Source organism: Lutjanus erythropterus, chromosome 12 (assembly GCF_056507025.1).
Source record: "Lutjanus erythropterus isolate fLutEry1 chromosome 12, fLutEry1.hap2, whole genome shotgun sequence".
Taxonomy (NCBI): Eukaryota; Metazoa; Chordata; class Actinopteri; order Lutjaniformes; family Lutjanidae; genus Lutjanus; species Lutjanus erythropterus.
The window spans coordinates 21,094,478-21,116,416 of record NC_139328.1 but is presented as its reverse complement, the minus strand read 5'-3'; the positions used below and the strand labels follow the sequence as shown (position 1 = coordinate 21,116,416).

The 21,939-nt window shown below is 37.9% G+C and overlaps 1 protein-coding gene across 1 annotated transcript in view; it reads right to left on the bottom strand.

Moving 5' to 3' along the window:
* The window catches only part of LOC146317953 (macrophage mannose receptor 1-like), a 40,191-nt gene that overhangs the window by 431 nt on the left and 17,821 nt on the right, over positions 1-21,939 (bottom strand). The window contains 18 exon segments of the mRNA XM_084732497.1: positions 57-215; positions 2,580-2,696; positions 2,800-2,967; positions 6,764-6,929; positions 7,258-7,487; positions 8,149-8,248; positions 8,867-8,896; positions 9,044-9,097; positions 9,860-9,963; positions 11,106-11,315; positions 13,047-13,152; positions 13,352-13,494; positions 15,147-15,247; positions 16,977-17,050; positions 17,172-17,335; positions 18,919-18,957; positions 19,123-19,267; positions 19,363-19,432. Coding sequence (XP_084588623.1) covers positions 57-215; positions 2,580-2,696; positions 2,800-2,967; positions 6,764-6,929; positions 7,258-7,487; positions 8,149-8,248; positions 8,867-8,896; positions 9,044-9,097; positions 9,860-9,963; positions 11,106-11,315; positions 13,047-13,152; positions 13,352-13,494; positions 15,147-15,247; positions 16,977-17,050; positions 17,172-17,335; positions 18,919-18,957; positions 19,123-19,267; positions 19,363-19,432 — 2,180 coding nt within the window.

Genomic DNA, 21,939 nt, shown 5'->3' with positions numbered 1-21,939 from the left:
ATTCCTGTTTTTGTAAAAACAGTAATTCAAACAGTATCCAAGTATGATTGTCTCACTTTTGGGAGTTTTGCAGATGTATCCTTTGTCGTACCACTGGTTAGTTGTAATCCATTTTCCATCTTCAGATCTAATCCCAGCATAACTGCTGCTTCCAAAGTGATTTTCACCCCAGTTAGTGTAGTCCACAGTGGTTTTATCCAACCAAAACCACACACCTGGAGACAGATGGAAATTTAGTATTTCTCTCTCCACAGAGCTTCCCTTTGGTACCAGATGAAGTGTTTCTTTATAAGGATAGTTCACCCAAAAATGAAAATTCAGTCATTATCTACTTACCCTCATGCCGACTGCAGGTCAGGTTTAGTTTTTTAGTTCACAAAACACACGATACACAGTTTTGCAGAAACACCCAAATAATCTAAGTGAATGGTGACCAGTTCTCAAATGTAAAGAAAAACAACAGAAAAACATAGTGTTTGTCTGGTGTAATCCAAGTCTCTTAAAGCCCCAACATGCTAAAAAAAAAAAACTGTCTGAACTAGTTATGTTTGGTATGTTGGTGTGCTAACATGTTGGGACTTTAGGAGATTGAGATTGCTCCAGATGAGCAGTATGGAGGCCATGCAGTGTTTTGCAGACTAACACAATAAAACCGACCCTCAATTGGCATGAAGGTTGACTGAATTGAAGTATCCCTTTAATTTGATATCGTATCTTTTCTTTTAGAATGGACAAAAACAAGATTTTGTGAAGCTGAAATTTTTCAAACCTGCATGTCTAAACTATAACCTTTCAAATATTATTTCTTGTGAAAAATCCAAAGAATGTATGGTAGTCATGCCCAGTCATGATACTGTTACGTGTAACCAACCTGTGGAATGTTCCAAATTAGTGTTTTATAAGCATTCCCCAACTTTCCCAGTCTTTTGTTGTCTCCGTCTCAACTTTTTTGAAACATGTTGCATTAAATTATGATGAGTTTTTACTGACAAAAATCAAAAAGTTTATCAGTTTGAACATTAAATGTATTGAATTTGAATTTGAATTTATTGACGGATAGCCCCTTGAGCTGTAGCATCTCATTTTCGAGGGGGTCCTTGTCTTTGTACTGGATTCAACTGAATATAAATCAAAATCATTGCATTCTAATTATATTTGAAATTGGTATGTAAAATGTTAACCACATTGCCACAAAAATTTGACACTTTGGGCAACAGAACCAGTTGTAAACACAACATTTGAAAATTACCACCTTATAAAGTTATGTTGGGCAAACATATCAGTAGACAGTTGCCTAACAGGAAACAGAGCAACATTAGCACTTGTAGATGTGTTTTTGCAAACCAGATTAATGCAAATCTAATGCTCAATCTTAGGAATGCACTGATCGACCGGCCAGAGAATCACAATTACAAGAAAAGTTGCAAAAATGAATGCTGTCAATTATGATTCTTAGAAAGACTGAAAATCAGAATCAGCCAAAATTGGAATCGGCAGGTCAGGCCCTTCAAAAAAAAATAAAAAAAATTGGAAATTGTAATCAGCTAAGAAAATTGAAATCGGTGCATCTCTACTCAATCTCCTTGAAGGCCTTTTTCAGTCTTAACCAAAGTGAACAAAAATACAGTTCTCTAACCGGTGCGTTCCACCAAGCACAGCATGTCTGCACCACAGTTCTGATTACGGATGTCCTGATACAACTTATTCACTTCCGATACGATACCGATATTGCAGCCTTGAGTATTGGCCGATACTGATATTGATCCGATACGATATCAGCACGAATCATACATACTTTTATCACTTATTTTGTAGTGTGGAATGTTAGAAAAGGCTTGATCAAGTGATGTTACTCAAACGGAGAACAGTAGTCAGCAACCAGAGTCACCTATGGATAGAAGTGCTGGAGTGTGAAATGGACTGCTCATCGGAGCGCTTATATCGGAGATTTTAGATGCAGTCTGATAAAATCCGATACTCGTTTTTTGGCTGATATCAGACCGATATCCAATATCAATATCGGATCGGGACACCCCTAGTTCTGATCCACCCCCTGCACAGCTGCAGCGTGCACCAGCAGCGTTTTAGAAGCATTTCAGCAGCAGAGCATTTTGTCTGCCTGATTATGTTTACTTGCTTAGATTCCTTGCTCTCTGTATTTCTACCATGAATAAGCAGGCTACGTGATTAAATAGTTTTTTTTATGTCTGTCTTTATGATTGTGAGTCTGCATGGGTTTTTTTTATTTTGAAAATGAACTGGATTCTCCCTGCCTTTTCTGTGTCTGACTTCCTGCCTGTTTGATCTGCTCTATGGTAATTGATGCGGCATCTGTCCAAAATAGACTGTATTTGAAGCGCAGTGGAGAGCCTGGAACATGCCAAGGTGCTGCTGGTGGAATCACAAGTATTGTGTAGAAAGGCTGTTATCAGCTCTGGCTGATGTGGCACAGCTGTAATACGACTGGTGGAATTTAGCTATAAAGCTGCTTAATGCTGCTATGTCCACTACCTTCACTAGGCTTCACTAAAGTGTAGCTTAATATTACTGTCATGACAGAGCAAAGAATATGACTGTACCTCTGTGAGTTTTGTACAATCCGATCCAGAAAGAGGTTAAGCTGTTTTCATATACCAGGATATTACTGTGAATGAAGTCTTGTTCAGAGGGATCTTCAATGCTGGTAAGAGTTCCACCTTCACAAATAAACAAACCAAACGACAATAGGTCTTTAGTTAAAGCTGAAAACACAGCTAGGTGATTAAAATATGTATTAGGCCATCCATAGAAAATCCTTACCATATGTAGCACAGTTAGCAGATGCATGTGGCCAATCAACTCTTTGTGTGATAAAGAGATAACAGTGACCCTTAAATGGCAGCCAGCTGTAACTCTGTCTTCTGTAGCCTATATTTGGGTCATCAGGGCAAATTCCTGGGTAACTGCTTGGCTCTGTTGGTGGCACATCTGTGGATGAGAGAGACATTGATGACACCGGAATCAACTAATTACGGTATAGTAGGGCTGTGTCATATTACCTAAATCATGTATCCCAATATAGGTCATTAGGTATTGACACAAATTATGTCACGATATACTATCTTTTCTATAAATTCAATGAATAAATAGCTTATATAAAATGACCACAACAGAAAGGCCTGTTTCTCACTATATTATGAATTATGTACTTGACCAAAGGTACCGACTCATATTTGAATATTTTCTCCATTTATTTAAAGGTTTTGTGCAAATTTTCAATTTTCAATTTGTTTCAAGTATGTAACAAAATATTAAATATGAATGTGTAAGAAAGGGAAATAAGAACACTTCAACAATAGTTGTAGTCAGCACCCGTAGACTGTCATTCCACTGTTTGACAATTCTTGAGTAAGTAGTAAAAGAGGTTAGTAGTGTTGGAGTCTGTTGTGGGGACAATTTTGCAATGTATGGTTTTCTGGTCTATGTCAGAGTTTTCATGCCCAGGTCCATTTACCTGAAGTAGCCTCTCTTTTTGGCTGGCTTTAAACAGTGAAACTTTCTAACAGCTAGTTGAAGGTAGCAAATTGCATGAAACATAATTTCCATGCAACTTGACATTTACATAAAAGAATTAAAAAATAATGAGTCTCATGCAACTCCATTTAACAGTTAAGATAGATTGGTAATGTTTTTAATAATTGTCTTGTATTGTCATATATAATTGTCTTTGTAACCTGTATAATTTTCTCACTGGATAATATCAGTTTGGATGTTTTCTGGCACTGGCTGGCTACTTTGCCTCATAATGACTGTCTCAAAAAATAGGAGAGCTATCGGTGCATTAACGCTTGATGTGCTGGAGGGAAAAAAAACCATCCATCTTGCCTGTGATTTGGTGACATAAATAAATAGCTCTTTGTTGCCACTCTCTAGCATCAGTATGATATTGTACCTTGAGATATATTTTCAATAACAGCTGTGATTCTCATGAAAACTTTGTATTAAACAAGATCTATAACTGAGCTAGTTGTACCGTTATTCACCTTCAAACTGCAATGTCAACAAACTTTGCCTTGCTCAGGTTTGTTTGATTGTTGAATTGTAACCTTGCTTGAAGCCTGTGATGATAATTTCCTTTGATCTCATTATCTGACATGTTACCAGTGTTTTAATTGGCTGTGCGTGAAACTAGTTTCACAGAGTCAAGAGTTTTCAGTGGTTGCTGTTGAGTTTCAGACAAGTTTCAAGTGTATTGCAAAGGGCTACACCATACAACTTAGTTTCACCCAACGAAAATTGCATTAAAGTTGGCTGATCAGAGTCCTTATCAAGTTTGGAATGACCTCGTTCTGTCTCACGTTCACTTTACTCCATAATTGTTTGTGGTGCCTTTATACAGTTTTTCTCCCTGCATCTGTGCCGAGAGAGAACTCGGTGTGCCATCCAAATGACAAAAAATATTTCCTTAAAGAGTAGGGGTGGGAGGAAAAAAACAATCAAATTAGCATTGAAATATAGTAATATTATCTAAACTTATGTGTCCATTTTACTTTGCATGCTTTATATAAAATGATGTGTGCTCATAGATAGTGGCATATACGTCCTATGCTCTGTTGAAACAAACTAATAGTTACTAATTTCACATTGCTAACTCAGTTTGCTACTAAACACTCATCAACACTTCACACTGGCCAGCTACAGCAACCTCAAAGGGTCACATCTGTGGTAAAAGATTTTCAAGTAACACATGTACAAAGTGCCAAGTCTATTAAAGAAAAAAAAATCTAAGTGCTCATTCAAGACTTCAGTCCTTATTTTCCTGCCTGAAATTTGGCTTGCAACATAGCAATAGCAACCAGTGTCCAAGTTTATTTTGTTTTATTCTTCATTTTTTTGTACCAGCACTGTGTGCAGGTTGTTAATTTAAAAAGAAAAGAAAAAAAAATCCTATTTTATCTGCTTGAGACTATACTTTTTTCTTTTTGCTGTGGTATCAAAAGAGGTATCAAGTAACATTTTTAAATAGCCTAAAATATTATCTATTATCTTCTTCATTATTCTTATAGCATGAGGTTGCTAAGCAGAAACCACTAAATGTATCAGTTTACTTCAAAAAGTATTTTATTTACAATTTTATATGCAGTAGCTATAGCAATAGTGCAGCTGAAAACTGAAAAACTCAGAAAGAGTGACTGACAAGTGATATGCGCTGTTTTTGGTAATATCACTTTGATACTGTCTCTAGAATTGTATGATTTAGCTTTTTCCCATGCTCAAGTATTTAAAAAAAAATTTGATTATTAATTATTCGCCATTATGTTATGGACGAGTAGGATTCGATTATTAAATTTTCAAAAATGTATTATTTTTTGCATTATTTTATATTGTAAAAATGTTATCCCGCGGTCAACAGAAGTTGAACGTCACGCGAGCGCGCCCAGTTCCAATTCGCAAGTGCATGCAGCGGCCAGAGCGAGTGAGCCGTACGAGCAGGTGTGTAAAATGGACGAGGATCAACCAGCAACGAGCAACCAACTAGGGGTGCAACGGATCGCAGTTGACCTGTGTTCCGTACGAATCGCCCTCTACGGTTCGGCATGCATGTGATCCACGGACCACATTTGGGCATCATAGTTTTACTGTCACTGTTAGTTTTGTATAAGTTATAATACCTGAAATCTCAATGCAGAGTTGCAGTGCAAAGACAGGACAGATGCTGCTGTGTGCAGCGCATCTCTGTGAAGAGCGACCGATTTAAAAGCCGTCACATCGCCCTGAGTGAAATCCAGACTGTAACTTTTTTCACTGATGTAACTCTGCTATCACCAAAGAAACAGATCATAAAACTGTGATGTTCATTGAAACTTTGGTGATATACGCTGTCTTAACTTCTACACAGCTCCTCTCTGCTCACCGGTGCAGCTCTGTCTCACCCCGTCTGTGACACAGTGTGTCTGCTGATTGATCATGACTTCTAACCAATCAGATGTGCTGTAGGCGGGACATTGAGCCAGACTACAGAGTGTTGTTGTGTATTATACTGTACAGTGTATAATGATCTAATAGTATATACATAGTACAGCACTGTGTAAGTTTTTAATATTATTACCATTATCATTACTATTATCATTATTATTACATTACATAACTATGGTGATAATTACAGACAGACAAAGATCAAAGACAAGTGCATTTTTAAAATAATTTAACCCTAATCCCACCACTTTTTTCTTTTTTGCACTATATAGGAAGTGCTTCGAGTTGTTACTCAATAAAAGAGTTCAGTAATTCAGCAACTGACTGTTTTTTTTTAATGGTGCAATAACTTTGTGGTGTATTTTGGGTTACTGTTGTCAAATGGAAAATCAATTATCGCTAATCGAGAATCGTTAATAATCGAAAATTGGTTGGTAATCGAATTGGATGGGGAAATCAGACAGATTAACCACCCCTAATATATATCATATTGGCACCCAAGTATCATGATAGTGTTCAATCAGGAGATAAGTGTGTTGTCCCAATCCTTGAACAGAGTGTGATTTGTAACACAATAAATAAACAATAGAGCATAATATGACACGGTAGACATAATATCACATAGCCCTGTTGTATAGTACAAGCTTTCAAATCCAAAGCACTGATAAAAGCACCTGTTTGACAATACTGAAGAAGAAAAAAACAAAATGCAGTGGTAACATCAGTAGCATCAAGGCAGGATGTATGTTGATATTATCAGGCTAACACTAATGATGATTATTATTATTAAAGTGTACATGAGCCCTACCTGTAGACTTCATGCAAATACTGCTCATTTTCTCATCGCAGTTACCAGTCTTCCATTTTCCAAACACATCCACGTACACACAAGGTCTTTCACGACTTGGTTCCTGATATTCCCAGTTGGCTATGGTGAGACGCCAGCCATCAATGTATCTAAAATATCCACCAGTCTGAAAGCAAATATTGATCAAATTGCATTTAGCATCATTAATTCAAAATAAAGTCAGATTATGTTTTCAAGAAAATCTGTAATCTTTGATTTGATTTTTTTTAAAACATTAAATTATAAACTTCACTCTCTTCTCTAAGATTTATCTAGCCTTCAACACTGCTGAAAAGCCTGTTAAATATTTTCTTTTGCAATATTTAGCTCTCATGGATCTAATTAATCTGTATGGAAGTACAGAAATACTGCTCTATATGGATTTTTCCTAAATGTCATGGAGAAAAGCACAGAATTTGTCTTCATAAAAGTTTTAGAGGCTTTGTGCTCCGTACCTCCAGTGTGTTCAGTCCAATCCACACAGGACCTTTGAGAGTTGAAGTTATTAGCTCAGCATACAACACTGACCACTTATTTCGCAGGCTGGCCAGTTTGGCACCATCAGCTTCACAGTGCTTCTTGGCAGCTTTCCAGGTCATTTTTTGAGTAACAACCTTGATAGAGTCATTTAATAATTTGACATAGTTGGTTATTGTTGGTTCAGGGGAGTCTGGGAGAGAAGGATCTGTTTAGGGTGAGAAATTAGATAAGTTTAGTTTAGTTTTTCTACTTAGGAAAAGCTCAGGTACATGATTGTGTAGATGCTTAAGAGTCACTATTCTTTTCCATTTCCCAGAGAAGAATGACTGACTGACTAAATTTAAAAACTGAGTCGTATGAATAGACCTTGGTTTAAAATATAGTAACAACATGTCTTAACTTTGTAATGTTGACATCATAATTTTGATCATTGATCAACAATCATAGAACAAATCATCAGCTGCTTTAGTACAATTGGCACAGTTAATGGTAGAATTAGCCAAACAATTGCAATGTAGGTCCTGAATTTTATCTCAGTGTTTTCATCATGGAGAATTATTTGCTTTAAAATATGCCAACATCAACATTATTCAAGCAGGTGCCATATATCATGCACTTGCTGTCATAATGCAAATGCACACATGTAGGGTGCACACTTGGCTGATACTTTTAGCCTTTGTCAAATAGGGAAATACTGAATATGTGGTAAAAGTTTGAATATAATTGTATGTAGAAACACTGGAATATAGACACATCAGAGAGAAGGACTGCTCTAATGATACTGAATAAACAAGGTTTTGCATCAAACTACCTTGGCAATTCCTGAACGTAATATAATAAAATGGACATGTCCAGGACAGGCTCACCAACATTTCGAAGACAGATATATCCTTTGGTGTCATTGCAAGATGTTTTTATCCATTTCCCAATAACAGTGTTGTTGGTAATCATCATACCACACCATCTCTGGTAAAACACAGAGATGATAAAGGTGAAAAGTAAACTATGGTAAAATCCAGAGTCATTGTGGAGGGTTCATGATACATTTTCTGCAGATTCAAACAGTCGTTCAGAATAATGTCTTGAAATCAGCTGCTCTTATGCTAGTGTGCATCTTCACCAGTCAAACAAGATATTAATTATCTATTGACTAACAGGAGGAAGCCCTAATGTTACTGCATTAATATTACCAGCATCTGCTGACAGAGATTAGCTTCCCATGTTAACTCTAACAAACTCAGTGAGCTAGCAGGATACTTTACAGTATACTGTACATCTGAAAGGGTCCTCCTGATTTTGTTTATTTAAATATATTTATCTAAACATCCTCACATAATTATGTTATTCCCAAACAAATATTCATATTAAGAATCTAAACTAAGTGAAATAATGAAGAAATAAGTGAATGAACATAACATAACAAAGCACAGTAACAGCATGATGCTGTATATATACTTTTATTGTCTCCACAGTTCCCAGAATTTCATTATTTTAGCTGTTTCAGTGCTTGTAGTTTCATGACAAATATTCTAACTTGACAGGTGAAGTTGTATTGCACATTACAGTGTATCAAGAAAGTATTACCTGATGCAGTAAAAGCTCCATCTCATCCATCTTCAATGCAGAATCAGGATGTTTGCATGAATACACCAACAGAAAATACATTACAGACAATACAGATGCATATCATTCATCAAAATCAGAGTCAGGACAAATTAAGTTGTACAGCATGTTAGAATTGTATTATCAAAAAACTTTTACCTCAGAATGCAGATACTGATTTCTGCGTTCATTCCTTATTGTATGATAAAAATTCTGCAATGGAAAATCAAGAACTCAAAAAAGCAATACACAAAAAATGTACAGATGCATATAATTTGGACCTTGATGTGGTCACCTAGCCAGATCAGCTGGGCCACCATAGCCCCAGGAAGCAACCCTAAGCTAACCCAGCTGAGACCTAAGAAGGGAGCCAGGGAGGGATGCATTGTCGTTGACCCACTTTTATTCTGTGCTAGCTCACATTCTCCTCCATAAACCCTACATATAACCAATACAGTGGTATCTATCACAGGTTTGGCTGGAGGTAACATTACTGCAGCTAGTGAGCTACCATTGGTTAGCTTTGACATGCTAATGTTTGGAGTGTACATTAGAGCAGTTAAAGACAAAGTTAATTCCATTCCCCACACTTAGAGTCCTCTGCGGTTCCCTAGTTACTTTTGCTATTTTATGATTGGATTAGAGTTGGGCGCTGTGCTAAAATTTTCCAAATGATCATCGTCAACCCACCTATCGACGGACCACTTGGGTCTCAGCTGAGAGATATGTGCAAGCGGCGAATTCACTATGTTACGCATGCTGCGTATGTTCACTATGTCCAGCAGACAAAACAAACTCAAACTCAGTAACATGTTCTCACACATATTTAGCACTTTGGAAATATGACGGTACAACTTCTGAATTCAAGTTTCTCTTTTTTACCGAAATAAGATGACTTTAATTGGCTGGTTAACTCCTAACTCCTCTTCCAACAATCACCAACTCTGGTTTGGTCAAAATAAATCCTCACCTTACCACGTGGAAAGAGTTTAAAGAGTCTGACTCTGCAGGCTGTTTGCCTCTTACTCGCACCCAGCTCAGAGCAGTCACGGTCAGCTGAGGGGGTGTATACTGCGCTGCTGGATGAGAGCACGGTGCAGAGCAGAGGCTGTCACTCTGCAGACTATTACATTAGCTAAATAAATTATCGTCCTAAAAATCGTCCAGAAAAAGCAGTCAACAATGGATCCTGCCCATCGTCGATATGTGATGTAGCCATCCAATTGCCCAACCTTGGACAGTGGCTTTTTGCAGGAGGGGCTTCAGGAAGGGTCTTTTATCACAATATCGAATAATGACTGTGTATTTAAGGCATAAGCTCAAAACCGGGCCCAAACTTGACACACATATGCCTGAAATACAGTAGAGAATAAATGTTACCTCTAGAGCCTGACTGATATTGGACTTTTAAGGTGGATATTAGGGAGCAAGAAAGAAATTCTGATACTGACATATACGTTGAGTTTTTTTCAAGTTTGTCTTTTTCCTTCAGAAATGACTATTTTAACATAGATAAAACTGTATCATTCAGACACTAAATGAATTATTTACATTTCTATAGTTTTGACCCTAAAAGAAGGTTAAATGATTAAAACTTCCATTTGGTCAGATGTCCTCTCCCCACAGTGTTAGCTAACAGGAGAATATTCTCTTGGATCTTTGGATCCTCTGCAATCTGCTCAGTGGGTAGACTGAATAGGTTTAAACTTTGATTTTTCAGTCCCTAGTATGTTCAACTGATATTCTCTGACCCAGTTCTGATAGTTCTCAGCCTAAAATAACTTCTGTTTTTGCTTTGAAGTTTTACAAATAGCTTTGCTAAAGTAACATGCCTGATTCTAACTTGTTATATGCATTATTATGCACTTGGTAGTGAAACAGGAATTTGTGCCTCTTCAAATCTGCACAAATTCTGATGCTTAGTTTCAAATTTCTTTTACAAATAACTTGTGATTCCTTCTCTTCTTATCCAGCTTCTGCTCAGTGGTATCATTGTCTCTCTCTGCCCTTTCAGTTGGCAGTCTGGTTGAACATTGCACATTATTTTGCTTTCTGTTTTTAAGCATTACTTTTTGGCAAACCCTTCAAAATAGTATCTATTTTTAAAAAAGAACTTTCTACAACCTAAAAGCATGATCATTCAAAAATGATCCCCATTGTACCAAGTTAAGCTTTTGTGGCAGGCAATTCCAAAGTTTTGAATGGCGTTTTACATATATACCGTACGAACTGAAAAAATGTAGTAGTTTTGTGGTATTTCAGCACATAACTAATGCACTTAACATTATAAGGTGTCCACTTACCTGAAAATCCAAGTTACTGTATCGCATTTTTTGCCCATCAGTCCAGTAAAATTGACCACCATTTACACTAACCAAACCAATCCACACGTCTGTGGTAGATGCATTTGCCATTGTAGTTGTCAAAAACACTGAAAATTCAACACATATTGATAAAGTTGATTTAAGTTTTAGATATTTGAAACAACAACAGGGGAAAAACAACAGGGATGCACCAATTGACTGGCCAGAGACCGGGTGGCTTTCAGTGTGACCTACCCTGACCAGTGACAGGCCAGTCAGCATCACATATCTGAACCTGTACGGGTTAAATTAACACACATGCTCTGCGTGATGGTCTTGTCATTCATGCAGGAGACACACTGACTGTAACGTCACAGACACAACAGCACTGGTCACAGCTACACACACTCAGACACATGCTTGCATGAAGTCAGCAATATATTCCAAGAACAGGATAAAGAGAAGAAAGATAGTTTAGAAGGAAATGGAGCAGCTGATGGTGTCACCAAACAACTGTTTTTGCTCTGTTCTGTTTTTGTCACTGCAAAGCTTTATTACAGTAAGCTGATGCACCGCATCTGTCTCTGGTTTGTTTACATCTGCTTCTGCATGAGATCCCATGAAATTATGTCACGTGAGATCCTGTGACATCGTGCTCCCTCTTGTGCATAATCTTAATCTGTAGCATTTTTGGAGAAAATGTTAAAGTTATTCAATAGCCATTTAATAGAGAAAATGTTATTCAGTATTTTACAAGAAAAACTACAAAAGTGTTTGTGAAATCTGTTGATTATAGTCCTTATAAAGACTAAAAAATGGAATCGGCCAAAATCAGAATCTGCAGGTCAGACCCTTAAAAAAATTAGAAATTGTAATGGACCAACCAAATTCAAATCAGTGCATCTGTTAAAGATTAAAAGCATGTGTCAAGCTCCCACTGAAGTTGCTGCTTCTGCTTCTTTCAGCGAATCCCCATGCCTGCTTCTAGAGAGGGACCGATTCAATTTTCTTAGCCAATTCCGATTCCGATTTTGGCTGATTCCGATTTTCAGTCTTTCTAAGACCTGTAATTGACAGCATTCACAAACATTTTTGCAACTTTTCTTGTAAAAATTAAATTAGATGTTCGTAATAAAACGAGAGGTGATTTCACGTGATCTCCTGTGGAAGCAAATGTAAACAAACTGGAGACGGACGCTGTGCAACAGTTTGCTGCAGTAAAACTTTGCAGTGAGAAAAACAGATGCAGAAGTTAACCAAGTCTGGATGAGAAAATGTTTGAGGAGACACATCAACACAAGTTGTTTATTCTTCAGCAAGAACAGGAGGTGAGATTTTAACTGTCAGTCTGTGAACAGCAGTCTGCTGCTGGCTAACATTAGCCTGAAGAGCTACAAAGCTTTTGGCTGTTCTGCGACATTGTCAGCTGCTCTGTCTCATTGTAGACTGTCTGTCTTCTCTTTATCCTGTTCTTGGAATCTGTCGCTGACAGCATCTTCAAGTGAGCATGTGTCTGAGTGTGTAACTGTCATCAGCACCGTGTTGATATCACGGTCAATTTGTCTGCTGCGCGCATGACGTGACCATCGTGCAGAACTCATGTGTGACAATGACGGGCACAGAATTGGATCTGGACGGTGCATCTCTACCTGCTTCTCTCTCTCTCTGACAGGGAGAGACACAGCACACGTTAAGCAGGACACACTGCACCGTCCTCAGAGTCATTCTCTCCTGCTGCCTCCATTGTCTCTCAGACTACTGCCTCTTTTGAAGAGGGACAGCAGCTTATGCATGATATCTATTTATCTCTTTATTTATCTGGAATATAAAGATTAAATAAAAAAAATCATGCAACAAACCTTGCACTTTTCTTGAGGGAATTGAGGCCAGATTTCCTCCCATTTCTTTGCATTGTGTCCTCGCTCCATCCCAGGTCTCCCTCTGGTTGTAAATGACGTTGTAACACTATGGGTGAAATATCAACAACTTTGGGTGATCTCAAAAGCAGTAGGTTATTTTTTTTAAATCCACAAATAGTATAATAATTATATAATAATAGATCAATGTTTTGTCAAATTGAAGGCCTATTTCACTGCAGGCACTGAGAACTGAATTCTGTTCAACATCCTGCCAACAATTATATAAATTAAAAGTGACTTCTGACCTTTGAGTCAAATTGTTTCCAGTTTTGTGGGCAACCACCTTTTGGGGAAACTGTTGGTGCTACTGTGGCATTGGCAGGTGGTGAACCACTGCGTTTACAAATTGAATAGTTGTCAACCCCGCAAGTTTTAGCACGCCAAAACCCTGTGAAGCAGTCAAAAATATTAAATAAACATTTCAGCAAGACCAGTGTGCATTTTATTTTAAAACCATTTCAAATCTTCAGTTTCAATTCATTTCAATTCATTCAATTCCTCAATTCATTACATAAAAGTAGGGGCGTGCGATATGACGATATTACATTGTGAAGGATTAGAACATGTAGACGATCTGCCAAAGTGAGGAGATCGTATGGATCGTTCAGGGGTCCCTAACAGGCGGACCCACACGCCGTCCTATACGGACCCGGACCTATAACCAATAAACTATTAAGAGATTTTAAATTTTGACGGGACGCTTCTATTTTAACTGGCGCAACTTTTCTAGTCTTTCCGGCGCTGGTTTAGCTGATCAGGAAACACACAGACCAACTGCAGAGAAGCTGCGTGTGGAGGAGACTGTTGTTAATGACGGAGTTTATTACAACAGTCGAAACTAACGTGATGGTTAATGACATCGACATCAACCAGATGCTCTTATAAAATTAAACAATTGTCTATATGTAAAACAGGAGAGTCTGTGTTTCTCTGTGAGAAACTTTCAGACCTTCTCACAGCAGAGTGAACAGGTGAGGGAGGAGAGGAGGGCAGACTGATCACTAATCAATCACTGATACCGTCGTCCTCTCGGACTGATTAAAAAAATAAAAATGCCAAAGTTGGTGACAAACCAAACCTGGATGTCCACACAAATAAAGTCTTTGTGTGAAACACTGCAGAGTGTAACACCGTACTGTTTAAAGACAGTCTGCTGTCATTAGTTTGACAGAGACAGAGGGTCGTGTCTAGAAGGGAACCCTAGACCTGCGAAAGATCGCGCGAGTTTGATTATTTTAGTAGAAATAACGGACACAAATCTCGCGAGAGTTGCGCAAATAAAGAGTTACCTTCTAGACACGAGCAAAAAAGGTGCGCAGCTCCAAAAATAGAAAATCATGTCGTGGTGCCGATGTTTTTAATGTGGCGGGCCGCCATAAATAAAACATTATTCACTGATCCACAGAGAGTCACTGAAACACTGATCACTGACCTGCTGTGATGAAAAAAATACTCAGATTCTTTACTTAGGTATTTTTACATTGTGGTATTAGTGTTTTTACTTAATTACAATTTAAAAACCTTGCATGTTATTGTTTCCTTTTTTGAAAAATCAACATTTTTATTGCTGTTGTTGTAACTTAAATGGTATTTTTGTTGGTATTTTTTGATGACTAAATTCAGACCTGCAAACTCATAAGAGGAGAAAAAGGTGGCATGTTGGTAAACCAGTCCCCTGTTGGGGGTCTGGGATCGTCTGTCCTGCTCCAGAAGAAAAATGTTGTGATTTTAACATGTTAACAAAACATTCTGGTGACTGTTTCAGTTAAGAGTAAGTAACATCTTCCGTTTGTGGTTTTTGCAGACATTACTACCTTTACTTTTACCTTTGTGCTTGAAAAAAAAGTAGAAAGTAAAGTAAAAACAGTAAATGTAAATCTAAATACATAGCATAATACATAATATAAATACATGTAAGATCATGATAAAATCGGAATTGTGATTTTCTAATAAAAAAATCGTGATATGATATTTTTGCCATATCGCCCACCCCTACATAAAAGTATGCCAACGAGGATGAATCAATTTTAAGTTACTTACCCATAGTGAAAGTCATGACAGCACAATGCTCATCATTGTTCAGGAGTTGAGGTTGATTTTCATCCCACCTTTGAAACACCACTGGGGAACCATCCACCCACCTTGTTGGAACACAATAAAATCAGTTGAAAATTTAAGACATTTTCATGGTACACATTTCATTTCAATTTTTTTAATGTTATGAATGGTTATATTGCAAAATATTTTGACAAAAAGTGAGTCAAGGGGATGGCTTAATACCCCCCCACCCCCCCCCCACCCCTTTTTTTTGTGTGTTTTTTGTTTGTTTTCTCTTGTCTTCTGTACCTAATTGTGTATAATTTTTGTAATTGGGATTAAAACAAATAAAAAATTGTTCACAAATAAAAGTTTAGAAGAAGTCAGACAGATGACAGCTCGTTTTGATTTAATAACCGGAAATAACGTTCAATGTAGACTGAGACAGAATAAACTGATATATACACACTTGACTGGAGCAGTCAGTAGCCACATTCAGCACAGACACAGACATTAACCTGAGAGCAGAGTAGGCTGCTGCACTGTTAACGTTAATAAGTGTCTAGTCTAGTCTAAGTGAGTAGTCTGCCCCATAATGAGATGAGTTGTCTGCTCCATAATGTAGATTAATCAGTATATATAATGTGATTTATTCTCAGAGTTAGACGAGGGCTAGATTGGGCACCTCAACTGCATTTATTTGGTAGAAAGCATGAAATATATAAATAATCAGTACAAGTACAAAGTACAATAGTCAGTGTACCACAGGGCAGGTCTTATCAGTATGATAACTACAGCAGCAACATACACAGCTATCTGTTTTGTTTTGGTGATATTGCAGCTCAGATCACTGATTAGAAAATTCATCATCATTTATCACGGACAATCAAATCAAATTAGTAACACTCATTTTACGTTCGTTTAGCCAAAGACTTCTGTGATCTCCACGTCTCTGTCATCATAGGACAGTGTCAGACAGACTTCATCATGTTTAAATCTGCTGTATGGAGTTTTATTGTTTAATGTGCAATTTTCATGTTAGAATAAACGGCAGCATTAAGACCGCATTTAGTCCATCAGTAATTTTCTGACAGCATTCTTCTTCTCCTGCTTTATTTGCAGCAACAATGTTGCTTTTTGCCGTAATGTATTTAGTATACTTTCCACAGCTCATAATTATAACAACTTGATCTTAAGTGGCTCGCGATGGCTTCATTTCATGCGGAAGAAGAGTCAAATGACGCAACAAACGCCCCTTTTATGTGAGCGCGCACAGAGTCTGAAGACGAAAGCCTGGATTAACAAAGTGAGTTGATAACCACCATCATGATACCCGTTATCTCTGATTGCGGTTTTAGGCTTTGTCGATCCAGATCATACAAAGAAAGCCTGGCTGTGTTGAGCTTGCTTCTAGTACAGCCCTCAGGAGCACTGCAAAAAACCGCAGCTTTGGCGATCACGTGATCGCGTTGTCTGAAATCGCAATTTCGATCAGAAAACGATAAATCGTTCAGCCCTACCTGTGAATTGTAAAACATCACTCCCATGAGGCTGTTTAGTGAGACAGATCACAGGCAGTAAACTTAGCAGCTGCAACAATGGAAATTCTCTCAAAGCAATATGAGATATCAATTTCATAAGACTGGAATAACTGAAAACAATTTCTGTGGCAACAGCTAGCATTTGTGTGGAGCCGTAAAAAGGTTTTCCAAAAGTTGTGAATTACAGGTGTCCTTTAGCATCCAGTTGTGGTTATGCACAAAAAATAGGCTGATCAGACACTTCTTTTGTATTTTTTTTTAATCCATTACACATTCTTGAATTCATACTTACTCATATGTTCTATCAAGATCTACCGTCAGGGCTATCCAGAAATGCAAATATCTGCGTATCTCAGTTTTGGTTATCTACACACACAAACAGGGGCACATGGTAAAAGTAGCAGTACTTGCATTGCAATATGTTCTGATTATAAGTACCATGGGTAATGAGTAATGTCAGTACTTTAGTATAAATGTCACTGCTCACCTGTTTCCATAAAAACACACTTTCAGCTTCACTGTTGATGATTACCAAGTCACTATGCTTTTCCTGGCAATAGCGTCGAGCTCCTTCCATGTCCTGTGCTGACAAGTTAATTAAATACTGATTTCCCCTCCATTCTATCCACCCGTCTGAGGTCCTGTTGTAGTCTGCAAGAAATATCAAATATATTACACTGAACATGTACAGATTATCAGCTGGTTTTAGACATGCTAGCAGCATGGCTATGGATGGTAATGTTAGTCAGTCTGCCACTTCGGTGTTTACAGAAGATAAATATTTCAAAAACTATCAGATGGATTTCTATGAACTTCAGTACAGACATTTATGGTCCACAGAGGTTAAATCTTAACTGATTTCGATGAGCCCTTGATTTCTTTTTGCCCCGGCCAAGCCAATGTTTTCATTTGTCCAATACAATATTCAGCTTCTACTGTATAAACACTCCATGTTGATGTATCCTACTGACTTTAATGATCACCTGACTTTTCACCTAGTGCCACCATGAGGTTCACATTCATGACTTTTGGTGAAATGTCAAAAACTATTAGGTTTGCCTTGAAATTTGACACATACCTTCATGTCCTCAGAATAAATGGTAATATATTTGATGATCCCTTAACCTTTCATTTAATGCCACCATCAGGTGAAAATTTTAACTTCTTCAAGAGTTTGGTTTATGAACAAATACCTGCAAAATTAATGACATTCACATCACCCTCATCTGTACATTGTGGTCAGTGCTAAATAGTAGGGGTGCAGTGAATCTCAGTTGAACCATGTTCTGTACGGGTTGATGTCCACGGTTCAGCACACAGTGATCCATGGATTAAATGTAACCATCAAAGTGTGAAATGCAGTTTTACTGTTGCTGTTAGTTTTTGAAGTAATAACTTCTTCACCTTTGACGCTGAGCTCCAGTGAAAAGATGAGACAGATGTCCGATGTCTTTTACTCTGACTCCCTGTGCTATGGGACACAGAGTCGCACTTAACACTGCTTGCATATGGACAATATTTTTGCCTTCCATTTGCTCGAGTTTGAAGATGCGAGGAAGTGACATTTAAAAAGTGAAGAGCAATGACTGATCTAAAAGCCGTCACTTTCAGCTTCATCGAGTGAAATCTGACAACAATTTTGAGCCTTTCCAGCGGTTTATCTGAGAAACTGGATGTGCTTGTCACAGATCTACATCATGAGATTGTGATGTTTATTTGGTGATGTCTGCTGCTGCTTTCTCTCTGACACACAGCTGTCATTCACAGGAGCTGTCACCGGTGTCATGCTTACCCACTACACCAGAGCATTTTTGTCCTTTTTTTAATATGTTGATCCATAAAATGATCTGGTCCATTATTCAAACTCCTGATACAGTCCAAACCGTGAGTTTTGTCATCTGTTGCACCTGTTCCTAAATAGCAAATATTAGCAAAGTACTGTGCTAAACTAAGATGGTGAACATTAGCGTGTTGGCATTGTCATGGTGGCTGTGTCAGCATTCTAACATTATCATTTAACTTAAATACAGCCTCACAGGGGCGCTAACATGACTGTAGACTCTTGTTGCCCGTGTGCAACACATTTATAGGTATTAAATGAGGATCACAGAGAAGTAATAGCAGTGGCAAATTTAAACTGTATCATAGAAAAAAAACAAGGTTTGGGCTGAAAATGCTTATGCTTTGTTTTGCATGTGGTTCTATGTTGTTGCATAGAAAAATGCCCAACTTACCACGAGGGGCAGGTTCTGGAAAGGGTTTTGGAGTCACTCCTGTAAAGACATTGACAGAAGACAGTTATACTTAGAACACTAAATTGACAGAGCACAGGAGTGATAGACAGTACAGAGATGCATTTGAGGAAGACATTGTTGGAAAGTCTTGCTTGCTAAATAATGAACAAAAGAGAGAGAAATGGTTTCAGTCCCTCATTTTACCTTTACGGATCTGGCACAGCAATTCATTGTACTTCTCACAGTTCACATCATTCCAAGAGTTTAGTGTATAGTCTGTGATTTCAGTACAAGATTGCAAATTGTTTTTATTGTTTGGCTGTCCAGTCGCCCAGTTTTGGAACTGCAGCTACAAAACAAAAGCAAACACAGTGATTTATAATGTTATTGTCTATTTAATTGAGTCTCCTAAACAACAATTTAAGTAAAAAACTGTTAACTCACTGGGGATCCATCACTCCATACAAAACCAGTGGCCGGGTCAGGGGCACTAAGTCCAATCCAGGTTGTTCCACTGTTGTAATGGGCAAACTTAACATTAATGATTCAAGTGTAAAACCTGTTTGTAAAGTGTTAAAAGAACAAACCTTTGCCTAATTTAAAGGGGACCTATTGAAAATATTCTTTTAAAGGAAAGAGGAGGGACAGATCCGCCACTAGCCTACAGATAGCTGCTGAGCTCAGGGGAGGAGGGGAAAGAGCTTGGGACAGAGATGGAGATGCTGAAGATATGACAGGAAAGAGGGTAGAGATAGAGGGGATGACATGCAGCAAATGGGCTGCAGGTGGGAGTTGAAACAGCAGATGCTGCAGAGGACTAATAGCTAGAGATGCACCGATTCCAATTTTCTGGGCCAGTTTACTTTTTTTTTTTTTTTTTTTTTGAGGGCCTGACCCGCCGATACCAATTTTCAGTCTTCCTAAGAACTATATTTGACAGCATTCACAAACGGTTTGCAACTTTTCTTGTCAAATGGATGCTCATAATAAAACACTGACTATTAAATACTCACTAAATACTATTTCACATTTCTCCAAAGTCCTCCAGGTAACAGCCAGGTCTTATTTTAATTTTATATTAAGATTATGTACTAGGGGGATCACAATCTTGTGAGACTGATGCAACAGTTTGCTGTAGTAAAATTTGTGGCTATGGAAAGTCTGGATGAGAAAATGTTTGAGGAGACACATCAACACATCAGCAGGTTGTTTATTCTTCAGCCAGAACAGGAGGTGAAATTTAAACTGTCCCTCTGTGAGCAGCAGTCTGCTGCTGGCTAACATTAGTATGAAGGGCTAGAAAGTATATGGCTGTTATGCAAACTCGTCAGCTGCGGCATCTTCTTGTAGACTGTCTGTCTTCTCTTTATGCTGTTCATGGAACCTATCACTAACACCAACTTCATACAAGCATGTGTCTGATAGTGTGTAGCTGCTTTTGTGGGTTTTACATTAGGTCAGTGTGTGCTGTGCCGATGACGTGACCATCCTGCAGAACATGTCTGTGACACAGAACACGGACACAGAATCAGATATGTTACGCTGACTGGCCGGTCACCGGTCAGGGCTAGTCACTCTTAAAATTGTCTGACTCATAACATCTATCTATCTATCTATTTGAAAATTTCCCCACTGTGGGACTAATAAAGGAATATCTTCTCTTATCTATCAAACATTGAAAAGATCTAATACTATTTTTAATTTTAATTAATTATTTATAATAATAATAATAATAATAATAATAATAATAATAATAATTGTTATTATTATTATTATTATTATTATTATTATTATTATTATTATTATTATTATTATAACAATAACAATAACAATAACAATAAGTTTGGTATACTTTAAAACACTAAAGCTGGAAGCTGTTCAGAATGGTACCAAGCCAGGCTAGTGGGCAATGGAACCCAGCCTCCACAACTGGCAAGCAACACAGTACCGATTTACAGCCAAACCTCCAGCAGCGCATACAGACTGAACAACCTCCAAATACTTGAAGGGATGTCTTGAGCAGAGTGTTCAAATATGTTAGACAGACTGACTGGGTGGCTGAGGTATCTCTGTACTTTGTGGGCATGCTGTGGCTGGAGCTAATGAACATACAGAGAAATGACAAGCCAACATCAGGCCATCACGAAATTAACAAAAAAAAACATGAAAACCTAGTATTCAGAACAGTCTAAAGCCTGAGATTTTTGGTCATAGGAATTACTTTTACATACGTTTTCCTCATAATCTGAAACTTTGACAACATTTAATATGAACATCCAACATTGTAAAATTATATATTTGACAGAAAATTAGGGAAAACATTGGGTGCCTTGATAGCTGACATGGTAGAACGTTTACTCAATGTACTTCCATCAGGCCCTGGTTTGATTTCAGCTGGTGGCTGCCTGACATCCTGTCATATCTCAGCTGTCTCTATATAATATAGGCTGTAACCTATATTCTGCAACCTAGGCCTGGGTGATATAGCTGAAAAGTCTATCATGATACTGAAGTTTCATATCAATAGATATCGATAATTATCAATCATGTTGCCTGTGACTGATGACATCTTGTGTACTCCGATGGGTGGAAACAGCTGAGGTTATAAAAGAAATTTGGTGTATTACCAGTGTTGGTCGGGATGCTTTTTCTGCGGTGTCTACACAGCACTATTCTGATAGTTGTTGATCCATCCATCCATTTTCCTCCGTTTATCAGCGGTTGGGTTGTAGTGACAGTAGGCCGAGCATGAGCATTTTTTACCCGTACTTATTTTGTTGCTGTTTCTGCTTGTCTCATGTGTCACTCACACTGTTAGTTGTCATCACCATCATCATCATCATCTCATCTCTAACTTTACACTGTTTCTCACATGTCGACGGGGAAGCCCAAAAGCATACCTATGAAATAATTGGCTGTTCGCGGGTCACTGCAGCACCAAGGGATATGACAGGCTGTTTGTAAGCCACAGAGGGAGCACACATGGGGCTTGTTTGTTAAATGACTGGCTGTTCGTGTGTG